Genomic DNA, 21410 nt, shown 5'->3' with positions numbered 1-21410 from the left:
ATGATCTAGTTCAGAACTCCATTTCCCGGCATGCATCGCGGCGGACGCTCAGCCCACAGGCAGGAGGCCGGTTCCGGTTGCATCAGCGTGGGATCCACGGCGAAATGAAACTGTTCGTGAGCGAGGGCGCCCCGGGGAGCCTGCCCGTGCTGGCCGCGGCGGGCAGGGCCCAGGGCAGAGCGGAGCTGCTTATCAGCACCGTAGGCCCCGAAGGTAGTCGGGCTGGCGCTGGTGGGCGGTGGATGAGGGGGCCGGGGCGGAAAAACACGCCCGACATCCATCCCGCAGTTGTCTTCCCCAAACCCCCGCCGTCCATCACGCAGTCCCGTCCACCTCCTCCCGCATTATTCTTGGTCAGCCCATCCCTTTTCTCCCCGTCACATCTTTCATTAATTGCTTCCCTTAATTACCCTCGGTATACCCCTTCCCTCATCTCTAACCCCCCCCCCATCTTCCCGTATCCCGCCTCACTCCAGTGAACCTCTAGCTCCTTTCCGACTTTCTCCCACACCCTTCAGGCTCCTCCCACCCCCATACTATCTCTAGTTATTCATCACCACCTCCAGGCACCCCGTTGTTGTTTTTAGGAAACCCTACTCTCCTCTCCTAAAACAGACGCACATTCACTCCTTTCGGTTTACCTCTTCTTCCCAGCCATCTGTTTGGGTGCCTCTTAAAAGTAGTTCTGTCAGTTCTCCCAGTTCCTTAGATTACCCTGTTACTCTCGGTTGTTTCAGTATTTGGCTGTTGCACTGTCCCAATACCACCACCACCACCCCTCTGCAATGCCCATCTGTTGCTTCCAGCTGGTGGTCTCAGCTGAACACCTGCTAGTCTGTCCAGCGCATTCTGGACCCACCCCCTTGCATCGGTCCTACCCAGAAATCTTTCCAGTGTCTTCTCTTTTTCCCTGAACAATGTGAAGTTGTCCTTCTAAGTTAACAAAGTTTTTTTTCTTTTCCTTGTCTTTTCACTCCTTTTCCTCTTCCGCATCAGAGTGTGTGGTCCCGTTCCTGACCCGGCCTAAGGTCCCTGTCTTGCAACTGGATAGTGGCAACTACCTCTTCTCCACTAGTGCAATCTGCCGGTCAGTATTGGTCCTGAAGGCAGGGAGGTGGCTGAATAAAATCAGGGTTTACTGCCCGCGGTGTGGTTTACTTTGCAACCACTACTTCACTGTGGGGTAAGAAATAGGCTAGACAGATGGGCCCTCTAGTTCAACCTTCTGTTGCTCTCTCCTTGGGCAGATACTTCTTTCTGTTATCTGGCTGGGAGCAAGATGACCTCAGCAACCAGTGGCTGGAATGGGAAGCTACAGAGCTGCAGGTAGGCCTGAGACATGGGGGATGGCAGGCAGGCCCTTGCTCTGTATGGCCATCCTGACCTGTGTCCCCCACATTTTAGCCAGCTTTGTCTGCTGCCCTGTACTATTTAGTGGTCCAAGGCAAAAAGGGGGAAGATGTTCTTGGCCCAGTCCGGAGAGCCCTGACTCACATTGACCAAAGCTTGAGTCGTCGGAGCAGTCCTTTCCTGGCTGGGGTGAGTTGGGCTCTGAAATGGGGATCAGAGAAAATTGTATGATATAAGAACCAAGAGGAAGGCTATACTCAGAGTGCAAAACCCAACACTGCCACTTGCTAGCAGTATAATCTTGAAAAATCACCAGATTCTAATCTTCAAGTTTTTTCATTTTTGAAGTGGGGTAATATTAGTAGCCACCTCAATGGGTTATTGTGAGGATTAAATGAGGTAACTTAAAGTGCTTAACAAAGTGTTTAACTCGTAGTAAGTGTTTAGGAAATGTTTGAAATTATTGTATGCGCTGGGAAGAAACATAGTATTTTACCTGTGGACCTTTTTCTTTTCTTTCTTCAACAAAGGAGACGGAATCTCTAGCTGACGTTGTTTTGTGGGGAGCTCTATACCCATTACTTCAAGACCCAGCCTACCTCCCTGGTGAGAACTGTGCATGTCACTTCATCCCCAACCCCAGCCCAGGAGCTTGGTGGAGGAATTACAGAATAGGCAATACAAAATTGAGGATCCGCTTTGAAGTATAGCATGACGGGGCAGTTACAGCATAAAGATGGCTGAGGGAACTGGGGAAGGTAACTGGAGAGACTTCATGAAGAAAGGGAGGAGACCCATTCTTGCCTTGCCCATTCCAAGTCTTGCTAATTCCCTCTTTTCTCCCATGCCCACAGAGGAATTGGGTGCCCTGCACAGCTGGTTCCAGGCCCTGAGTTCTCAGGAGCCATGTCAGAGAGCTGCAGAGACTGTGCTGAAGCAGCAGGGCGTCCTGGCCCTCCGGCCCTACCTCCAGAAGCAGCCCCAGCCTGGCTCCGTTGAGGGGAGGGCTGTCAGCAATGAGCCTGAGGTTTGGAACAGAGCAGCAGGGTCCCCATAGAGCCTCAGTATCCGGGGGGAGGGGGGGCTTGGAGAGGGACTTTGAGCATGGCCATTAACTCTTTCAGTTGTTGGAGAGCAAGGAAAGTTTCTTTAGTCTCTGGGCCTCCTCACCTGGTGAGGAATCATGTCTGCCCTTCACAGGAGGAGGAGTTGGCCACTCTGTCTGAGGAGGAGATCGCCATGGCTGTAACTGCTTGGGAGAAGGGCCTGGAAAGCTTGCCCCCACTTCGGCCACAGCAGAATCCTGTGTGAGTAGGCACTGATGAGTGGGCTTTGTTTTGGTTTGTTTTGCTTTGTTTTTTTAGGTAGGCTCCACACCAGCGTGGAGTCCCAACACAGGGCTTAAACTCATGGCCCTGAGATCGAGACCTGAGCTGATATCAAGAGTCAGATGCTTGGGGCGCCTGGGTGGCTCAGTCGTTAAGCATCTGCCTTCGGCTCGGGTCATGATCCCAGGGTCCTGGGATCGAGCCCCGCATCCGGCTCCCTGCTCCGCGGGAAGCCTGCTTCTCCCTCTCCCACTCCCCCTGCTTGTGTTCCTTCTCTCGCTGTGTCTCTCTGTCAAATAAATAAATAAATAAATAATCTTTAAAAGAGTCAGATGCTTAAGCGACTGAGCCACCCATGCGCCCTGGGGCTTGGTTCCTTAAGTGGAAGTTATTGATAGTGCCAGCGTCTGTCTGACAGGTCACCTTCAGTGACCTCTTTAATTTCCGTCTTTTCCTTTGGCACTTTGTACTTCTCACCGCACTGATCCCAGACACCAGTTATATAATAGAATGCAACCCCCCGAGGGTAGAACCCCAGGCATACTCCCCTTTATGTCTGCCGTGGTAGGAAACACACTTCCAATGAAGGGAGAAGTCACAGAGCGCCATGTGAGCGCCACACAGTGTGCTACAAAGTGCTTAGGGGCTCGGGGTACAAGGATGACAGGTGGAAGGCTGGTCGTTGATGAAGGAAGGCTTCTCTGAAGGAGCTGATTTCTCAGCTGGATTTCAGAAAAAATTATGGTGTTTAGTTATAGGGAGCAAAGTCAATGAATGCAGGAGAAATCAGTGAGCTCTCTTTTAAGGAAATGAGCTGGAAAATGTTCCAGGAAGTAGTTGGAACCTCTAACTGGAATTTACATTAGCAGCTGGGAAGAAGGGGTGAGGTTAACAAGAAGAATCATTTGAGTCTTTAAGATTTAATTTATTTATTCGACAGAGAGAGAGAGACATCGAGAAAGGGAACACAAGCAGGGGGAGTAGGAGAGGGAGAAGCAGGCTTCCCGCTGAGCGGGGAGCCTGATGTGGGGCTCGATCCCAGGACCCTGGGATCATGACCTGAGCCGAAGGCAGACGCTTAACCGACAGAGCCACCCAGGTGCCCTTCATTTCAGTCTTTGTTAACAGTAGGAACCATGGGAATCTGAGCTCTCAGGATGGCCAAGGTTGAAGGACACAGTAAAGGATGGGAGTGAGTGATTATAGGTTGAGAATGGTTGGAAAGATCAAAGGAGCCCTGGTGAGGGGTCAGTGCCAAGGATGTGTGCAGCTGAGCTGTCGGGTGCGAAGCACAAAAAGAGCAGAGTGACTTGAGACCGCAGATTGAGTGGCATAACTAGGCATGTGCCTGGGAAAGTTACTGGGGAGCGTGGCGAGGAAGGCGGTAGCTGATGCCTGCGGACTTGAGTAGGACCACAGAGAGAGTACCACCGTGGGTTGGGGTGGGGGGGGAGTCGGGTATGGAAGGACTTGAGTGGCAGGCTGTGAGTACTTGAAGCAGTGACTGGAGATCATGCTTCCAGCTGGGAAGAAGAGAAGAGGGCAGTGCGGGAAAGGGTGCTTGGGTGGCATTGGGAGTCTGGGGGGCGTGGTGGTTGGAAAGAACCAGGAAGAGTTTTGTCAATACCCAGGAAGTTGGAGCCTGAGAATGAGCTGGTGGAAAAGAATCCGTCGTGATCATAAAGTGAGACAGAGGTCAGTGTGGAATGCAGCTCCGTCAGAGCAGTACCTGGCCTTGCTCACTGTGGCAGGCCCTGTACTTTCAACTGTAGGGGGTCTCATGGCTTTTAGGGGAGTTCATGATCCTGTGGTTTCACGTGAGGAAAGACTTCAGATGTACCTGAGTCTGTGACAGTAGAACAGGTCTGTGTCTGGGTGTTCTGTGCACTGTTGGTCCCTCTTGACCCTTGCTTCTCCTCCATGGACCGTTGTCTTTCTCTTTCCCTACCAGGCTGCCTGTGGCTGGGGAAAGGAATGTGCTCATCACCAGCGCCCTCCCTTATGTCAACAATGTCCCACACCTTGGAAACCTCATTGGTTGCGTGCTCAGTGCTGACGTCTTTGCCAGGTGGAGCCAGCTGCGGGGGGAGGACCTTCTGAGGGAGCGGTGGGCCCAAGGGAACAGAATGCCTCAAGGGTGGAGGCTGGGGGGGTCCCCGGGACATGGGAGGGGCCAAGGGGGCCCCTGAGATCACCATATCCCCTTCCAGGTATTCCCGCCTCCGCCAGTGGAACACCCTCTATCTGTGTGGGACAGATGAGTACGGTACAGCAACAGAGACCAAGGCTATGGAGGAGGGTCTGACCCCCCAGGAGATCTGTGACAAGTACCATGCCATCCATGCTGACATCTACCGCTGGTTTAATATCTCATTTGATATTTTTGGTCGTACCACTACTCCACAGCAGACCAAGTAGGTTTCCTCTAATCAGTCAGGAATGGGGGGTGAACGCTGGAGGTGGGGGCAGTGAGAATGTCCTGGAGACAGAAGGAACCAAAAGTGTTGTCTAGGCATCCATCCCCCTCCGCCCCCCACCGGAACTTAGGATCTGAATATTGCCCTGAAATGGATCCCAAGCCTGGGGATTCCTAGAGGCGGAAGGCTGCCCAGGGGCTGAAGGAGCGGCGAGGCAGGGAAGAGACAGGACTTAGGCTCATGGGAATTATCTGCCTGCCCTCTGCCACCACCCTGCTCTTCCCTGGCTGCTCTGGAGTTCCAAGGACATTCCCATGCACTCCCATGCAGGTGTATAGCAAATACACTCATTCTTCCTCTGCTTGGTATTCATCCTTAATAAAAACTATATAACGGGCAGGCTGTCAGCTTAATAGTGTTAAAGCAGTTTCGCAGTTGGACTGATTAATTTTGATTTTGGGACATATTAAAAAAGTACAGTCCTGTCCTTTTAGAGATTTTTGTTAGCACAGTGTACAGAACTGTTAAATTTGTATTTGACAAATTCTAGAGTGTTGAGGGAAGAGATTGTGTGGGGGAGTTGGGGAGTGTGTATGAGGGGTCTGGGTCATCCCGTAAGACTCCCTAAAGATGACTAGATGTCTGTGGCCTTGGGGGGCCTTCTGCCTGGTTTCTGCGGCACTGGGACTGATGTGGGGCCTGGGTGGAGTGACGGGAGGGAGGGGCACCACCTCCTCTGACCTCCTCTGACCTGGCCCTCCCCTGTGCCTGACTCACCTTGCCAGAATCACGCAGGACATCTTCCGGCGGTTGTTGACCCGAGGTTTTGTGCTGCAAGATACTGTAGAGCAGCTGCGGTGTGAACGCTGCGCCCGCTTCCTGGCTGACCGCTTTGTGGAGGGTGTGTGTCCCTTCTGTGGCTACGAGGAGGCCCGGGGTGACCAGTGTGACAAGTGCGGCAAGCTCATCAATGCCACTGAGCTCAAGGTGAGAGCAGCGTCTCATGGAAGGAGAGGAAGGAGGGAAGGAGGAAGGAAACAGTGTCTATTGTTCAGGGACTTGCAGGCTGGTCCCATTCAGGATTTTTATTTTAGCATTCAGGATCTTTCCCCAGTGCCTCTTCTTTTTTTTTTTTTAAGATTTTACTTATTTATTTGAGAGCGAGAGAGCAGGGGGAGGGAGAGGGAGAAGCAGACTCCCCGCTAAGCAGGGAGCCCAAGGTGGGGCTCCATCCCAGGACCCCGGGATCATGACCTGAGCCGAAGGCAGCTGTTTCACCGACTGAGCCCCCCCAGGTGCCCCTCACCAGTGCTTCTTTTACCCTATCTCATCGTTCAGTCCATTGGACGCTTTCGGAGCATTTACCACGTGCCTGGCACTGTGCTAGGAAATGGGCAAGATGAGGGCCTGCTTCCCTACCTTTGCTCCTGCTTCAGACCACCCAATCTGCATTTGTTTATTAGTTCTTTTTTTTTCCGTAAACACGCCTCCTCTTCTCTGTGTTTATTCTTTGGCTAACTTACTCGTTCATTTATATAACACATGTGTTTTGAGTCCTTATGAGAGGGGTAGTCACTGGCGATATAGCAGTGAATAACACAGATCTTTCTGTAGCGTGGGGAGGAGACCAACCCTGAAGCCAAGAGCATCCATACAGGATAAACTGCCGGGACGCTGGGACAGTGGCTTCTGGGGAAAGATTTTAGCCGGGTGATTAGGGAAGGCTTGTCAGAGGAGCTGACACGTGATCTGAGAGTTTAACTGAAGAATGAGAAGGAGCAAGCCGGGCACTGAGAGGTTGAGAGCGTTCCACGCAGAAGGAACAGGAAGTGCAAAGGCGCAAGGCAGCAGGCAGTTGGCTGGGCAGAGGGAGGAGGCCAGCCGAGCCGTAACACAGTGAGAGGGAGGCTGGATTGAGATGAGGTCAGAGAGGTCGGCGGTGACCGACGCCCGGGGCCTGGGGCGCTGCTGTGGCAGCTGGATGGTAGGCTGCTCCGTGGAAAATGGACGGGAGGGACGCAAGAGAGAAGGTGGGGAGACCAGTTTGGAGGCCAGAGTGGTAGCTCAGAGACGGGATGATAGGTTGGCCTGGGTTAGTAACAGCAGGAATGTGGAGGGAAAAAAGGATTTGAAATAGATTTCGGAGGCAAACTCTATAGAACTGAACAGGTGAATTCGGGGTGAGGGGACGTCAAGAAAACGATGACTTGTAAGTTTTTGGCTTGAGCCACTGGGGTAGACAGCAGCACCGTCTACGAATGTGGGCAGGCTTGGGTGAAGGACAGGCGCTGTGGTGGAGTGCGGGGGTACTGGGTTTGTTCAGTTTGCGGAGCCTGTGAGACACCCGCGCGGAGGCGTTAGGTGGGTGGTTGGAGGTAGGCTTGTAGAGCTCAGGACACAGGTCCTGAGAGAGAGCCCGTCGCTCCGCTTCAGAAGCCCAGGCGCCTGGCTGGCTCAGTCGATAGAAGTGGCGCCTCTTGATCTCAGGGTCGGTCATGAGTGAGTTCAAGCCTCGCGGGGCGTGGAGCCTATTCAAAAGAGAAAGGACTCAAAAGCCCAGATCAGAACTCGCTGGGAAGCTTTCATTGGCCATCCCCCCCCAACTGTTGAGTCCTCTAGCCATCACCCGCCAGTATTAGGGTCAGTGTGTGCCGTGAAAATAAGTATTTCTTGATGTTTTGCTTTGGAAACGTCTGCACTTGTTTCTCAGGGGACCCGCTCTCCCTAACGTGATTGTAATTTCTTCAGGGAGAGGAAATGTGTGTCTTGGTTCCTTCCTCCCCTCACGCAGCTATGTACAGTGCTCTTTACTTAGCCTGCACTCAGAGAATGCTTTTTCCTATTCTTTGCAGTGATAGGACAGAGTCGTGAAACTCTGAGTAACAAATGTTATGCTCTGTGGACCTGAGTCTTCAAGTTCACAGAAGGCCCAAGTAAGCATGAAGCTCAGTTAAGATGGCAGACGGGGGAGCTCATTCCTCCGTGCGTCTCCCCTTGCCTGCACAGCTCCCCCTAGCCTCAAGTCCTGATCCTGCGTCATCACCGTGGGTCACCCTTTCCCTTGAATTTCCCTTCACAGAAACCTCAGTGTAAAGTATGCCGGTCGTGCCCTGTGGTGAAATCCTCTCGGCACCTGTTCCTGGACCTGCCTAAGGTAAGTGGGCCTTTGCCTCAAGCTAGTCTGCACGGCCTCTTCGGCCCCCTCTGCCTCAGCCACAGATCTGTACCAAGCCATGCTCAAGTGTTTTTAATTTCCCTTTTAAAAACACACAGGCTTTTTTTTTTTTAAAGAATTTTTTTATTTATTCATTTGAGACAGAGATAGAGAGCGAGCAGGCATAGTGGGGAGAGGCAGAGGGAGAGGGAGAAGCAGACTCCCCACTGAGCAGGGAGCCCGACGTGGGGCTCGATCCCAGGACCTGGAGATCATTACCTGAGCTGAAGGCAGACGCTTAACCATCTGAGCCACCCAGGCGCCCCCAAAAATACACAGGCTTATTGTAAAAAAGACATAACAGATTAAAGGGGACAAAGTGCAAGGCCCAGGCCCATTCCCCAGAGGTATTAAGGCTCATTTCCTTTGTGTCTATTCAGAAATAACATATGCATATGAAAGTGTTTTCATGTCTTTTTTTTTTCCTAATACAAATTAGATCATGGCATTCACACTGTCTTTCTTTTACTTTATAATGTGTCTTGACTGGATTTTCTGCATTAGTAGATTTGCCTCCTTTTTAACTTTGGAAATAATTTCAAGTTCACCAAAAGCTGCAAGAATAAACAGTTGCTAGATCAAAGAACCTCATGTACCCATTGTCTAGGTTCACTAGTTGTTAAGGTTTTGCTCTATTTATTTTAGCATATTCTTGCTCTTTCCACATATGCATGTGCGTACATAGCCTCTTTAATCTCTCTTTTTTTTTTTAAGATTTGTTTAGAGAGAGGAGCATGCACGCACATGGTGGGGAGGGGCAGAGAGAGGGGAAAGAGAGTCTTAAGCAGACTCCCCTGAGCATGGAGCCCGATGCAGGGCTTGATCCCATGATCCCGAGATCACCTGAGCCGGATGCTTAACCAACTGCCACCCAGGCGCCCCTGTATTCTCTTTACTCTTAAATACTTAATTGTGTTTCTTAAGGAAAAAAAGACATTCTTGCAATAGCCATAGTAAACAACTTCAAGAAATTTAACATTGATATAGTTGTCTGATCTACCGTCCACATTTCAGTTTTGTCAGTTATCCCAATAATACCTTTTATGGGGTTATTTTTCCTTTAGTACAGAATCTAGCTCAGGGTCATGTATTGCCTTTAGTTTTTCTGTCTAGTTTCCTTTAATCTGAAAAAGTTCTTCAGCCTTTCTTTAACAGTGTTTAAGACTGCGGTCCCTGCCCCCCCACCTCCCCCCAATTGAATATTCCTTATTTTGGATTTGTTGGCTGTTTCCTCATGATTAAATTCAGGTTATGCATCCTTAGTTGGAATACTGCATAAATGATATGTGTCCTTTCCAGAGGTACATGATGGCCATTTCCCCCTTATTGGTGATGTTAATTTTGTCTAGTTGAAGTGTTACTTGTTTAGTATACAATTAACATTTTCCCTCTTACAACTTATAAGCAATCTATGGGAGTATATATATATATATTTTTTTTTTTAAGATTTTATTTATTTTTTAGAGAGCGAGCGAGAGAGAAACAGCATGAGAGGGGAGAGGGTCAGAGGGAGAAGCAGGCTCCCAAGGAGCAGAGAGCCCGATGCGGGACTCGATCCCAGGACCCTGGGATCATGACCTGAGCCGAAGGCAGACGCTTAACCATCTGAGCCACCCAGGCGCCCTATGGGAGTATATTTTTAAAACATACAAATACCTTGCTCATCATTAAAAGGTGCCATAGATTTAGCATCCATTTAATCATTTTTTTTTTTTTAAGATTTTATTTATTGAGAGAGAGTGAGCAAGCACAAGCAGGGGGATGGCAGAGGGAGAGGTAGAAGCAGACTCCCCACTGAGGGGAGCCCAGTACGGGGCTCGATCCCAGAACCCCGGGATCAACACCTGAGCCGAAGGCAGACACTTAAGGAACTGAGCCACCCAGGCGCCCCTTAGTTAATCATTCTTACCCTGAACCACTTTTCATGAAGCTTTTCCAACTCTCCAACCCCTTCTCCTTTGCTCATTTATTAGTTATTAGGTATCCATTATCAGTGTGGGCTCATGGATTCCTATTGTTTTCAGTGGCTTGTAATTAATTCCTGTCATGAATTATTCTCATGTTCACATTGTCCCTTATTTGGCCAGCGGGAGCCTCTTTAAGATCGTTTCTCTGTGTTTTTGACATCTCCCACCTTTTGCTAAGTGCTTCCTTATTTTCTGGCATAACAAGATATCTAGGTTCATTTGTTCCAGCCTCCGAAGCAACCATTTCTCCACAAAGCCCTGGTTCATTTTAGTGGAGAACAGTATTAGAAACCCTGATTGAGGTGTGCTCATTGCAACTGGGGTGTCTTTGCTTCTAGGCCCTTCCCGCAAAAAGAGAGAGGCATTCATTTGAAGTTCACACTAACACCTCCGATTCCAGTCCATCCCTACAGGGGGTCTTCCCCACCTTCCCTTATTTCATGTTTGTTTCTCCCTTCTAACACAGTAAGTACCCTGGCTTCTGACCTTTACTCATTTGCTCAATCCTACGGTACACCTAAAAATAATTTCAGAATTGCTTCACCCATACCACTACAAAAAGCCCTGCTAAAAAGAGTTTGGGGTTTGTTGGCAGCCTGTCCCTCCCCCCAGCTGAGGCTATATAATCAATAATGTGTTCAGAATTGTTTTAGCTTAGTTTTTTCCCCCCTTCACTGTGGTTTTGTTACTGAAATAAGTTAATAAGTTTGGTTCATTTGCTTTTAGTTTTTTTTCCTCTCCTTGTCCTTGTTAATTTTATTTTTTGAATAAGGAGAACATCAGTCTGCTTTTAAAAATCAAAACCATACAAAAAGGTATACTCAGAGAAGTGTCATTCCCTTTCCTGTTCATGCCACCTTGTTCTCCCATCTCCTGTTGCTAATCAACTTTGTCTTCGGTTTTATTCTTAATGTGTTTATTTTTATAAACATATATATCAAGATAAGCAGGTGTGTGTGCATGTTTTCTTATTTCCTCTTCTCATTCAAAATACAGCATTCTGGGTGTATACTCTTTCGCGTTTTGTTTTTTTTACCTGACAGTACGTTCTGGAAATCACTCCATATCAGTTCATAGGTATCCTTATTTGGTCAGTTTTTAATAGCTGCATAGTACTCCATTTGGTGTAGGTACTATAGTTTATTCAGTCTGTTTCCTAGGATTACCATTTAGGTAGTTTCCAGTAAATTGTGATTATAAATAATGCTGCAGCAAATAACCTTGTGCTTATGAATTTTTGTACTGTTGGAAGTGTATCTTCAGGATAAATTCCTTAAAAGTGATTACTTGCATATGTTGTTTATTGCCAGATTTTCCTCAGTAGGTGTTGTTTTGTTTTGCCTTCCTACCAGCATTGTGTGCACCTCTTTCCCCATAGCCTCAGTGGTAGAGCTGTTGTCAGGCTTCAGAAGCTATGGTATTGGGGCGCCTGGGTGGCTCAGTTGTTAAGCATCTGCCTTCAACTCAGGTCATGATCCCAGGGTCCTGGGATCGAGCCCCGTATCAGGCTCCCTGCTCGGCGGAAAGCCTGCTTCTCCCTTGCCCACTCCCCCTGCTTGTGTTCCCTCTCTTGCTATGTCTCTCTCTGTCAAATAAGTAAATAAAATCTTTAAAAAAAAAAAAAAAAAAGCTACGGTATTTATGTGTGTAAATCACATGAGCCATTCTTTCCAACAGATTTATCTTTGTTTTTCTGCTTATAAAAGTGAAATAAGCTTGTTTCTAAAATCTCAGGTAGAAATATGGTATAAAAGTAGATGTTCCGCATAATTCCATCTGAGAATAAAGCACTGATACATATATTTCTTCACAATTTTTTGAGTTTCTGTTCATCTGTATGTTATTACTTATTTTTATAATGATAGGATTATATGATACATTATTTTGTGGTTTGCTTTACTTAATAAACGTATCTTGGAGATCTTTACATGTCCAGTACATACAGATCTAACTCACTCTTTAAAAGTATTTAATTGTATTGATACACCATATTTCTTTAAACTGCTGAACCATGGGAGTTGGTTGCAATTTTTTTGCTATGATAAGCATGTACTTCCTTATATACACATCCATGCACTTTTGTGTATTTTGTTTTTTTTTTTTAGATTTTATTTGTCAGAGAGAGCCCAAGCAGGGGGATCAGAAGGCAGAGGGAGAATCAGGGTCCCTACTGAGCAGGGAGCCCGATGCAGGGCTCGATCCCAGGACCCTGAGCTGAGGCAGTTGCTTAAGTGACTGAGCCACCTGGGCATCCTATTTTTGTCTATTTCTACTGCAGAAATTCCTAGCAGTGGAATTGCTATGTCAAAGTCATGAGTCTTTTTTTTTTTTAAAGATTTTATTTACTTGACAGAGCACAGTCAGGGGGAGCGGCAGGCAGAGGGAGAAGCAGGCTTCCTGCTGAGCAGGGAGCCCAATGCGGGGCTCAATCCCAGGACCCCGGGATCACGCCCTGAACCAGAGGCAGATGCTTAACCGACTGAGCCACCCAGGCGCCCCAGTCACGAGTCTTTTAATTATATACTGCCAAACTACTCCAAAGAGGTTGTACATATTTATCCTTATGCAAACCATGTATGAGACTGTCCTAAATCAGCTCTCTTTCTCTGCCATCTCAGCTGGAAGAACGACTGGAGGAATGGTTGGGGAAGACATTGCCTGGCAGTGACTGGACACCCAATGCCCGGTTCATTATTCGTTCTTGGCTTCGGGATGGCCTCAAGCCACGCTGCATAACCCGAGATCTCAAATGGGGAACCCCTGTGCCCTTAGAAGGCTTTGAGGACAAGGTAAAACCCTATGCTTTATTCATACGTCATATTATTCTGCCTTTGGGTTGAGACCCTGAGCTAATAGAATAGACTCTTGATTATGTCTTGCTTCATTTGGAGGCTGGGTTGGTGAGGTTCTCCCAGTGTTCCTTCATCCTAGTCTGTCTCCTTCCTCCTGGCCCTCCAGGTATTTTATGTCTGGTTTGATGCCACCATTGGCTACTTGTCCATCACAGCCAACTACACAGACCAGTGGGAGAGATGGTGGAAGAACCCAGAACAAGTGAGCAGTTCTTGGTTAGCCTTCCTGTTGGGAGGGTGCATGCATTGGGATGGTTAGGATTGGGTATCTGATCTTCCTTGGGCCTTTGAAGAAGATCTCAGGACCTTTGTTTCCCAACTGTATTCTGTAGGTGAACCTGTATCAGTTCATGGCCAAAGACAATGTTCCCTTCCACGGCTTAGTTTTTCCTTGTTCAGCTTTAGGAGCTGAGGACAACTATACCTTGGTCAACCACCTCATTGCTACAGGTACCCTGGAAGACTGAAGATGGGGAAGTTCCTAGGGAAAGAGGGCTGAGGCAGTATTTGGAAGAAGATCCTGGAGAGGTGCTAGATCTTGAGTTAGGAGTTGAAATGAAATAGGAAGTAATTAGAACATGAGAACTCAACCCAGAAGAAGGGAACAAGAGCCTAAGAAAGCAAAAGCCTGAAGCTAAAATTTTGTAATGGGTAGAAGCAAAGGGCAAAAAGGCTAAAATGGAGAGGAAGAAATCCCCAAATTCTTTTTTTTTTTTTTTTTAAAGATTTTATTTATTTATTTGAGAGAGAGAGAGAGAGAGCACAAGCAGGGGAGTGGCAGGCAGAGGCAGAGGGAGAAGCAGGCTCCCCGCAGAGCAGGGGGAGCCCGATGTGGGACTCGATCCCAGGACCCCGGGATCATGACCTGAGCTGAAGGCAGTCGCTTAACCAACTGAGCCACCCAGGCGCCCAGAAATCCCCAAATTCTTTGCAGGCCCGCTACTCAAGGAGAAGTGTTGCTGGACACCCATAGTTGAGGTTGAGGGAGAGGAAGAGTTAGTGGGTCAGAGAGGGAAATGTGTGATTTGAGCACATGATTCTCATTCTACTTCTCTGTCCAGAGTACCTGAATTATGAGGATGGGAAATTCTCCAAGAGCCGGGGCGTGGGAGTGTTTGGTGACATGGCCCAGGACACAGGGATCCCTGCTGACATCTGGCGCTTCTATCTGCTCTACATTCGGCCTGAGGGCCAGGACAGTGCCTTCTCCTGGACAGACATGTTGCTCAAGAATAATTCGGAATTGCTTAACAATCTGGGCAACTTCATCAACAGGTGGGACTTGGGCAGGTGGTCAGGGTTGGCAGATGAGCTGGGGGCGGGGCGGGCTGGAGGCTAGCTCTGCTCCACTAGGTGGGAGATGGAAGAGACGGGGGCGCCAAGAAGGCAGGAATGAGCAGGAGCTGTGACGGATAGGGAGGACAATGTGGAAAGTGGATTTCTATCAATTGGTACCTGATTCTAGAACATAGTAGGATATGTTTGCTTGGGTGAAGTCAGTTGTACAGGTGTGTTTTAGCAAAGTTGGTCACAAAATGAATTTTTGCAAATTGGTTTCTTATTAATGTTCTTTATAGAATTGGAAATGTATTCTCTCGTAGCAAAAAAGTTACTTGCAGACCATTAGACAAGTTTGGCTGAAGAAAGGGATTATTTTAGTGTAGGGGTAGGAGACGTTTACTGTACTTGGGGGAGTTTTTGTTACTTTAGACTCGCACTCCATTACTGATCTCCGTCTCAGCTCTTCTGCAGTCTAAAGAAGTATACTCCGTGGCTCCCCAACCCCACCCTTTCAGATTTGGTTGTCAGCCGCATTTCACAGATTGTCTCTATTAGAGTACTGGATAGCAAGTTACATATATTACGACTTGATCGTTCTTTATATTGATTTCTTAAAAATAAAATGGACGTTGCCTAACTTTATCAGGTTTCTTATTCTTAGGGGAGAGAGAGAGAATTTGTTAAGCTTTGCCTTCTAGCTTGAGGGAGCCAGGAGGTGTCGGTTCTGAGAGAAAGGAGAATTAGGAGAGTCAGGCCAAATTTCTAGAAGGAGACTGGGCAATAATTCCTCTTTTCTCTTCCCTCTCTTTCCTTACTACCATCAAGAGCTGGGATGTTTGTGTCTAAGTTTTTTGGGGGTTACGTGCCTGAGATGGTGCTTACTTCTGATGATCGGCGCCTGCTGGCCCATGTCACCCTGGAACTCCAGCACTATCACCAGCTGCTGGAGAAGGTTCGGTAAGCAATCTCGCACCCGGGTCTCATCTCAGTGATCTCTGCTGGCATGTTGAGAACCCCATACTGGTCCCTCTGGGACTTTACACTTTGGCCCACCCCCTCCCTTCCCAGGATCCGGGAGGCCCTACGCAGTATTCTCACCATCTCTCGCCATGGCAACCAGTACATTCAGGTGAATGAGCCTTGGAAGCGGATTAAAGGCAGCGAGGCTGACAGGTAAGTTTGGCTACAGGAATAAAGTGGCGGTGGGCCGTGTCCTCCTGGAAAGTCTGACGGTCTCTTCTTCCCCAGGCAGCGGGCCGGGACAGTGACAGGCCTGGCAGTGAATATCGCTGCCTTGCTGTCCGTCATGCTGCAGCCTTACATGCCCACGGTCAGCGCCACCATCCAGGCCCAGTTGCAGCTGCCACCTCTGGCTTGCAGTGTCCTGCTCACAAACTTCCTGTGCACCTTACCAGCCGGACACCAGATTGGCACGGTAGGTCTGAGGGCTGGACGGGCCGGCCTCTGAGCATCCCTGCCCTTGCTGTGCAGCCTTTGGGGTGAGGTCAGAGAACTTGGACATAGGACTCTCACGGCTGTCCTCTGAACCCCTACCCCACTCCTCCCCACTGTGCGCTTAGGCTTGTTTCTGATAGGAAGTCCTTGGTATTCGCTCACAAGCTCAGTGTCATCTAGCCCATATGCCATCATCACTCTTCATCCCAGAACCCAAGACCTGGCATGTAAAACTAACTGGTCTAGGGTAGACGTTGGAAGAAACACCACGGTCCCCTGGTCTCCATAATGCTGACAGGCAGTGAGCAGGGAGAATACAGGATAGCCATTTCCTCTTTGACACAAGAGGATAAAGTAAGTTCACCTCTGTAGCCTTGTGTTAGCCTAGCATCCTTAAAATAGTTAAATAGTCTTGGACCTTATTAATACTTTGGCCTTTCAGAGTGAGTGCCAGTGCTTTATCTGGATTCTTGACTGAAATTGGCAGTACATTTGTCTCTTCTAAAACATGTAGAGTTCCTGAATGTCAGTGACTGGGGATAGAGGGGCCCTCTGCACAGTCTGGCAGGGTTTCTCCCTCGTCAGGGCATGATTATGGAATTCTTTCTTCACAGGTCAGTCCCTTATTCCAAAAACTGGAAAATGACCAGATTGAAAGTTTGAGGCAGCGCTTTGGTGGGGACCAGGTGAGAAAGCTAGACTGTGCTGTCACCCAGCAAGAGCCACAGTGTCCTCTCCTCGGTGTCCTAAGTAGTTCTCACTCAGTACTCTCTCCATCTTCCGGTCCTGCTCCTTCCTTCGAGTTGTTCTTCCCTGTCCTAGCAGCAGGAGCCCTTGGAGTGAAAGGTCATCACCGTCCCCCGAGCTGTGAGGTGACACTCGGGGCCGGGGGCATATTAACAGAGCAGGTGGTAACTCTGTTGTCCTTCTCCAGGCCAGAGCACCCCCCACACCAGCAGTTGTAGGGGCTGTGGCAGCAGCCGCCCCACAGCAGGTACAAGTGCTGATGGACGAGGTGACAAAACAGGTACGCAGCGGAAGCCCCGGGGGAGAGCGGAAAAGCCGAATCTCAAATAGGCTCTTTCTGGTCTCACTGCTGTTCTTCCCCCACCTGCTCTGCTCTTAGGGCAACACTGTCCGAGAACTGAAGGCGCAAAAGGCAGACAAGAACCAGGTTGCCGCCGAGGTGGCTAAGCTCTTGGATCTGAAGAAACAGTTGGCTCTAGCTGAGGGGAAACCCCTTGAAACCCCTAAAGGCAAGAAGAAAAAGTGAAAGTGAGAAACTGGCTCATAGAAAGTGACTTTAATGGATATGACAGTAATAAATAAATGTACAATCTCTATATACATGCTGAGACCCTTTCCTGTTGTCTACCCCGAGCTTCCCCCACTCCTGACTAGATGGGGTTGAGGGTCCCATCACTGGCACTGGAGGAGATGCTCGGCAGCCACTTTTGTGAACGGGAGGTAGTGGCCCAAGGGGGAAGCGATGGTCCCAACTGTTCATGCTTGGTGCAGATTAACCATTCGGTCAATGAGAGCTCGGCGAGTCGCCTCTACTTCCCTGGTCAGGCGCTCGATTTCCTGCTTGAGCCGTTCATTCTCTTCAGCTAGCTGTGCCACTTTCCTCTCATTCTCTTGTTCTTTCTCCTTCATGCGTTGCTTTCCAGCCCCAGCTGGGGACTGGCCACTCTGTTTCCGTTTCCTGGGTCTTCTGTGGTCTTCCTCCTCTTCCTCCTGAGCCAGGGAGCTCTGACTGGAATCTGGAGAGCAAGGGCTCTGGGAGGTGTTCGTGACCTCTGCTGGTCCTGGCTCCTCAGTCAGCCAACCCAGAGAGGCAGGGTCAAGAGTGGTGAAGGTTTTTGATTCTTCCTTCAAGGGAATGAGGAAAGGTAGGGTGGATATTAGTCGAGAAGGGAAGGGCAGTTACCCCCCCACCCCAGCTTTAGGCATAGCATTCTCACCTCCTTGTTTCCAGGAGGTGAAACATAGGTACCCCCATTTTCATCTGAGGACAGCACCTCTTGCAGGTCCTCATACCAGGCTTCCAGCTCCCAGCTGGACAGTGTCCCGAAGGAAAAAGGCAATGACTCAGCTGCCATGTCTGCAGTTGGATCAGGCTCTGGAAAAGGACATACTCAGGATGGGGGGTCAGGGGTGGGAGCGGAACAACTCCACAAAGCAGTCAGATCATCTATACAGGTTGGCAAACTGGCCTGGTACCTGTTTGCAGATAAAGTTTTATTGGAACATAACTACGTTCGTTTATTTACATACTGTTTACGGCTGCTTTCATGCTGTAAGAGTGGAGACCTCAGCATCCAAAATATTTACTGTTTGGCCCTTTAAAATGTATCAATTGGTCTATACTAATCTTCCCTCTTTGCTGCTTTCGCCTGGCATTTGAAGAAGCATGGGTCTAGAATATACATTCTTAAGGGATCCTGGTAAAAGTCCTCAGCCTCTCTTGAGGAACTCTGTTGGTAGTTTCCAGGGGGCAATTATCAGACCATCTTGTGTTCCTTTCCCCTCTGTGTGGGCAGGCCTTTGGGTGAGTCTAACCTTGATGGGGACTGAGGTCTGGTAAGACCAACCAATTACCTTTGTTGGGGCTGACTGCTCACTCATCCAGCTTTCAATTAGGACATGCTCTAAGAATAGTGATTTGGTCACCCAGTTAGGGGCAGGCCAGGAAGATGGATGTGGCCTGTCAGGAAAGGCTGCTCAAATTCAAACCCTCCTCTCCTGTCTTCTCTAGGTGTTTTCATAACTTATTAGGACCCCAGTACAAGGACCCTAAGCAGCATCTCGGAACTGGTTTTGGGAAAGGGATGGTGAAGTTTACCTGCTCTCAGGTGTGGTGATGTATGAAGATACACTTCCTTCTGGAACACTGTGGGGATCAAAGATAGATGTTATCCATTTTTGGAAGGGAGGCAGGCAGCTCCTTTTATCTCCAGCCTTCTGTTGGTCCTTTCCTCATTTCCTGTCTTATAGGGTGTGGACAGTCAGTGGTCCTTGCAGCCATTTCCAAGGACAGAGGAGAGCCTGACCTTTATTTATTTATTTATTTTTTAAAGATTTTATTTATTTGACAGACACAGAGAGGGAACACAAGCAGGGGAAGTGGGAGTGGGAGAAGCAGGCTTCCCGCTGAGCAGGGAGCCCGATGCGGGGCTCGATCCCAGGGCCCTGGGATCATGACCTGAGCCGAAGTCAGATGCTTAATGAACGAACCACCCAGGCGCCCCCTGACCCTTTATTTTTAGTTGCTGACATTTGTGGTCCCAATTACATAATTGAAAAGTCATGGCCAACTCCACTTTCTCTAAATTCAAGGTAGGCCTCAAACCTGCCAGGGTAAGGACTGGACTACAGGGAAGGCAACAAATCAAGTGGTATTTTCCTAATTCCATTCACACACTGACATCCTCTAAATGCACATTTCCAGTCTTGATCTCTCCTGGGACCTCCAACTGGGTTATCTAATTGCTTACTAGGATCACCTTCTGGATGTCTAAAAGGCATCTCAGACTTCATATGTCCAAAGACAAATTCTGCTCATCTTCCCCTTCCCTGGTCTTCCCCATCTCAGTAAATGGCAACTCTACTTGCTTAAGCCAAAACCCTTAGTATTGTCCTGATTCCTCTCTCACACCCCACAATTCAAACCACCAGCTAAATTTTTAAACTCATTCTTCAAAAACCCAGTTGCATTGTTTTCAGTCTAGATCAAGTTACTACCCTCTCTGTTGGATTACCCAGTTTCTGCTCTTGCCACCCCTCCCCAAGTCTGTTCACAACAGCCAGAGTGAGCCTTTAAAAACTTAAGTCAGGTCCTGTCATTCTGTTCAAAACCGTTCAATGACTTCCAATTTCACAAATATTAAAGGCTAAGGTCCTTAAAATGGCTTAGCAGGCCTCGCACAATCTACTCCTTTCCTGCCCTGGATTTCTCATTGACCACTCTCCCTCTTAAGTCCAGCCAGCTGGCCTCCTGTTTCCATGCACCCACCTTAGGACCTCTGTTCTTGTTCCTTCTCCTGCAAAGCTCTTCTTTCCACATATCTGTAGGGCTTACTCCCTTGCCTCTTTCTAGATCTCTCATTTAAATGTCACCTCAGTGAAAGAATCCCTAGCCACCCAGGGTAAAACTGTAACCCCCACCCTGAGCATTCGCTACCCTTCCATGCTTTGCTTTTCTCCACGGCACTTTTGTATTTGTTCACATGCACCTTTTCCCACTGAAATGTAAGCTCTGTGAGAGCAGAGATTTTCTTGTTCATGGATGTATCCTGGGCCTAAAATGCATGGCACATAGTAAGTGCGTGATAAGTAATTTGTTAGGAACGAATGGGTAAGTTCTCACCAGTCTCTTACAGGGAAGGGAGGAGGAAGCCCAGAGGCAGAGCAGCAGCTGCCTATCCCAGGGGACTGGAGATGCAATATCGCCCAGAGTGTTTCTCTTCAGGGCTGTCCTCCCTGGGGAACCCTCCTTGCCTTCCAGTGGGTGGGACGCTGCTTTCATCAGCAGTGGCGCCCCAGGCCAGAGGGCTGCAGAGCCAAACAGGGGGCTGGCCTGATGCAATGGTTACACACACACAGATAATTAGTTGGAGACAGGACAGGGGCAAAGAGGCAGGGACCTACCTCAGGGAAAGGACCATACACTGGGGAGACCCCAAATGGCTTCCCACACTTAAGAGATCCAGGATGCTCTCTTGTACAGGAGGCCCAGGGACCTCTGGGGGAATGGGAAAACCCATCTCCGCTCCCCAGCCATTGGCACCCCTCCTCCCAAAGTCTTGAGTCAGTCTCCTTAAGGTTCTCTTCTCCGTTAGGGTGTGGAATGGCTGTCCTGTGGAGGATCCAGGAGCCCCAGCTACCGACGTGGCCACTCTGGCCCTGAGACGCTGGGGCTGAGACAGGATTGGGGGTGGGGTAGGGGTAGTGGCGTCCGCTGATGGTGAAGCGGCGGCAGTGGCGTGAGCCACGGTCCCCTAGGCGTCTCGGCGTGGGGGAGTGTCCTGCTGCCCCGCCTCCCACCGGACAGGCCCAACGAGGCGGCCTGGGGTCAGAAACGGAAGAGAATAAATCTCCCGAGGGCATCCGGACCCCCTGGCCCAACGGCAAAGAGCCAGGCCCATGCTCCGGGCAGGGATGGGGTGACGTTATCGTCCGAAGGAAGAGAGGCCTGTGAGCACCACTCCTGAATAAACGATACTCCCCATCCCTCCCTCGGACTGTCACTGACTTTATCGGGGAAGGGGTGGGGCCACATGCTAAAAAGCAGATGCCCTAACTTTGAGGGGACAACCAGTGTTCCCGAGGATAGGAGGGTAAAAAGTAGATGGGGGATCAGTACTCGCCTCTCTCCTCAGGTTCCGGCTCTGATTTTGGTTCTGTGGCTGCCACCCGCTCATCTTCAACATGATATGCTCTGGGTCTTAGACTCAAGCCTCTGACCTCGGTAGCGCGGAGCACTGATCTTTTAATAAGGCCTTGCCCTCCTCTCGGGGGCGGGCCCAGAAGCTTACCAATCAGGA

At 49.2% G+C, this 21410-nt stretch overlaps 2 protein-coding genes across 6 annotated transcripts; one reads left to right on the top strand and one right to left on the bottom strand.

Moving 5' to 3' along the window:
• The first annotated feature begins 47 nt into the window (after positions 1 to 47).
• Positions 48 to 17207, top strand: MARS1 (methionyl-tRNA synthetase 1). The gene is made up of 21 exons (XM_045873122.3): positions 48 to 213; positions 997 to 1087; positions 1248 to 1326; positions 1405 to 1539; positions 1881 to 1956; positions 2205 to 2377; positions 2551 to 2657; positions 4630 to 4746; positions 4889 to 5092; positions 5881 to 6082; positions 8175 to 8249; positions 12895 to 13065; positions 13235 to 13330; positions 13461 to 13578; positions 14190 to 14403; positions 15235 to 15366; positions 15478 to 15582; positions 15658 to 15844; positions 16479 to 16550; positions 16799 to 16891; positions 16991 to 17207. Exons 1-21 carry the CDS (start codon positions 105 to 107, stop codon positions 17135 to 17137), a joined length of 2703 nt encoding a protein of 900 aa, XP_045729078.2. The 5' UTR covers positions 48 to 104; the 3' UTR covers positions 17138 to 17207.
• On the bottom strand, positions 17153 to 21372 carry DDIT3 (DNA damage inducible transcript 3). 5 transcript variants are annotated; one of them, XM_054506969.2, is made up of 5 exons: positions 21234 to 21360; positions 20245 to 20443; positions 18710 to 18757; positions 17829 to 17986; positions 17153 to 17736 (listed from the first exon to the last, which is right to left on the bottom strand). In XM_054506969.2, exons 1-5 carry the CDS (start codon positions 21294 to 21296, stop codon positions 17368 to 17370), a joined length of 837 nt encoding a protein of 278 aa, XP_054362944.2. In that variant the 5' UTR covers positions 21297 to 21360; the 3' UTR covers positions 17153 to 17367. The 5 variants fall into 5 exon arrangements, with proteins under 5 accessions (XP_054362944.2, XP_054362945.2, XP_064447095.1 ...); XM_054506970.2 differs by lacking the exon at positions 20245 to 20443 and having other exon boundaries at positions 17829 to 18087; positions 21234 to 21372; XM_064591025.1 differs by lacking the exon at positions 20245 to 20443 and having other exon boundaries at positions 21234 to 21320.
• Between the last annotated feature and the right edge of the window lie 38 nt (positions 21373 to 21410).

This window comes from Mirounga angustirostris, unplaced genomic scaffold, assembly GCF_029215605.1.
Source record: "Mirounga angustirostris isolate CCGP_5_RB_7025 unplaced genomic scaffold, mMirAng1.0.hap1 SCAF_5, whole genome shotgun sequence".
NCBI lineage: Eukaryota > Metazoa > Chordata > Mammalia > Carnivora > Phocidae > Mirounga > Mirounga angustirostris.
This window is presented reverse-complemented; position numbering and strand designations above follow the sequence as displayed.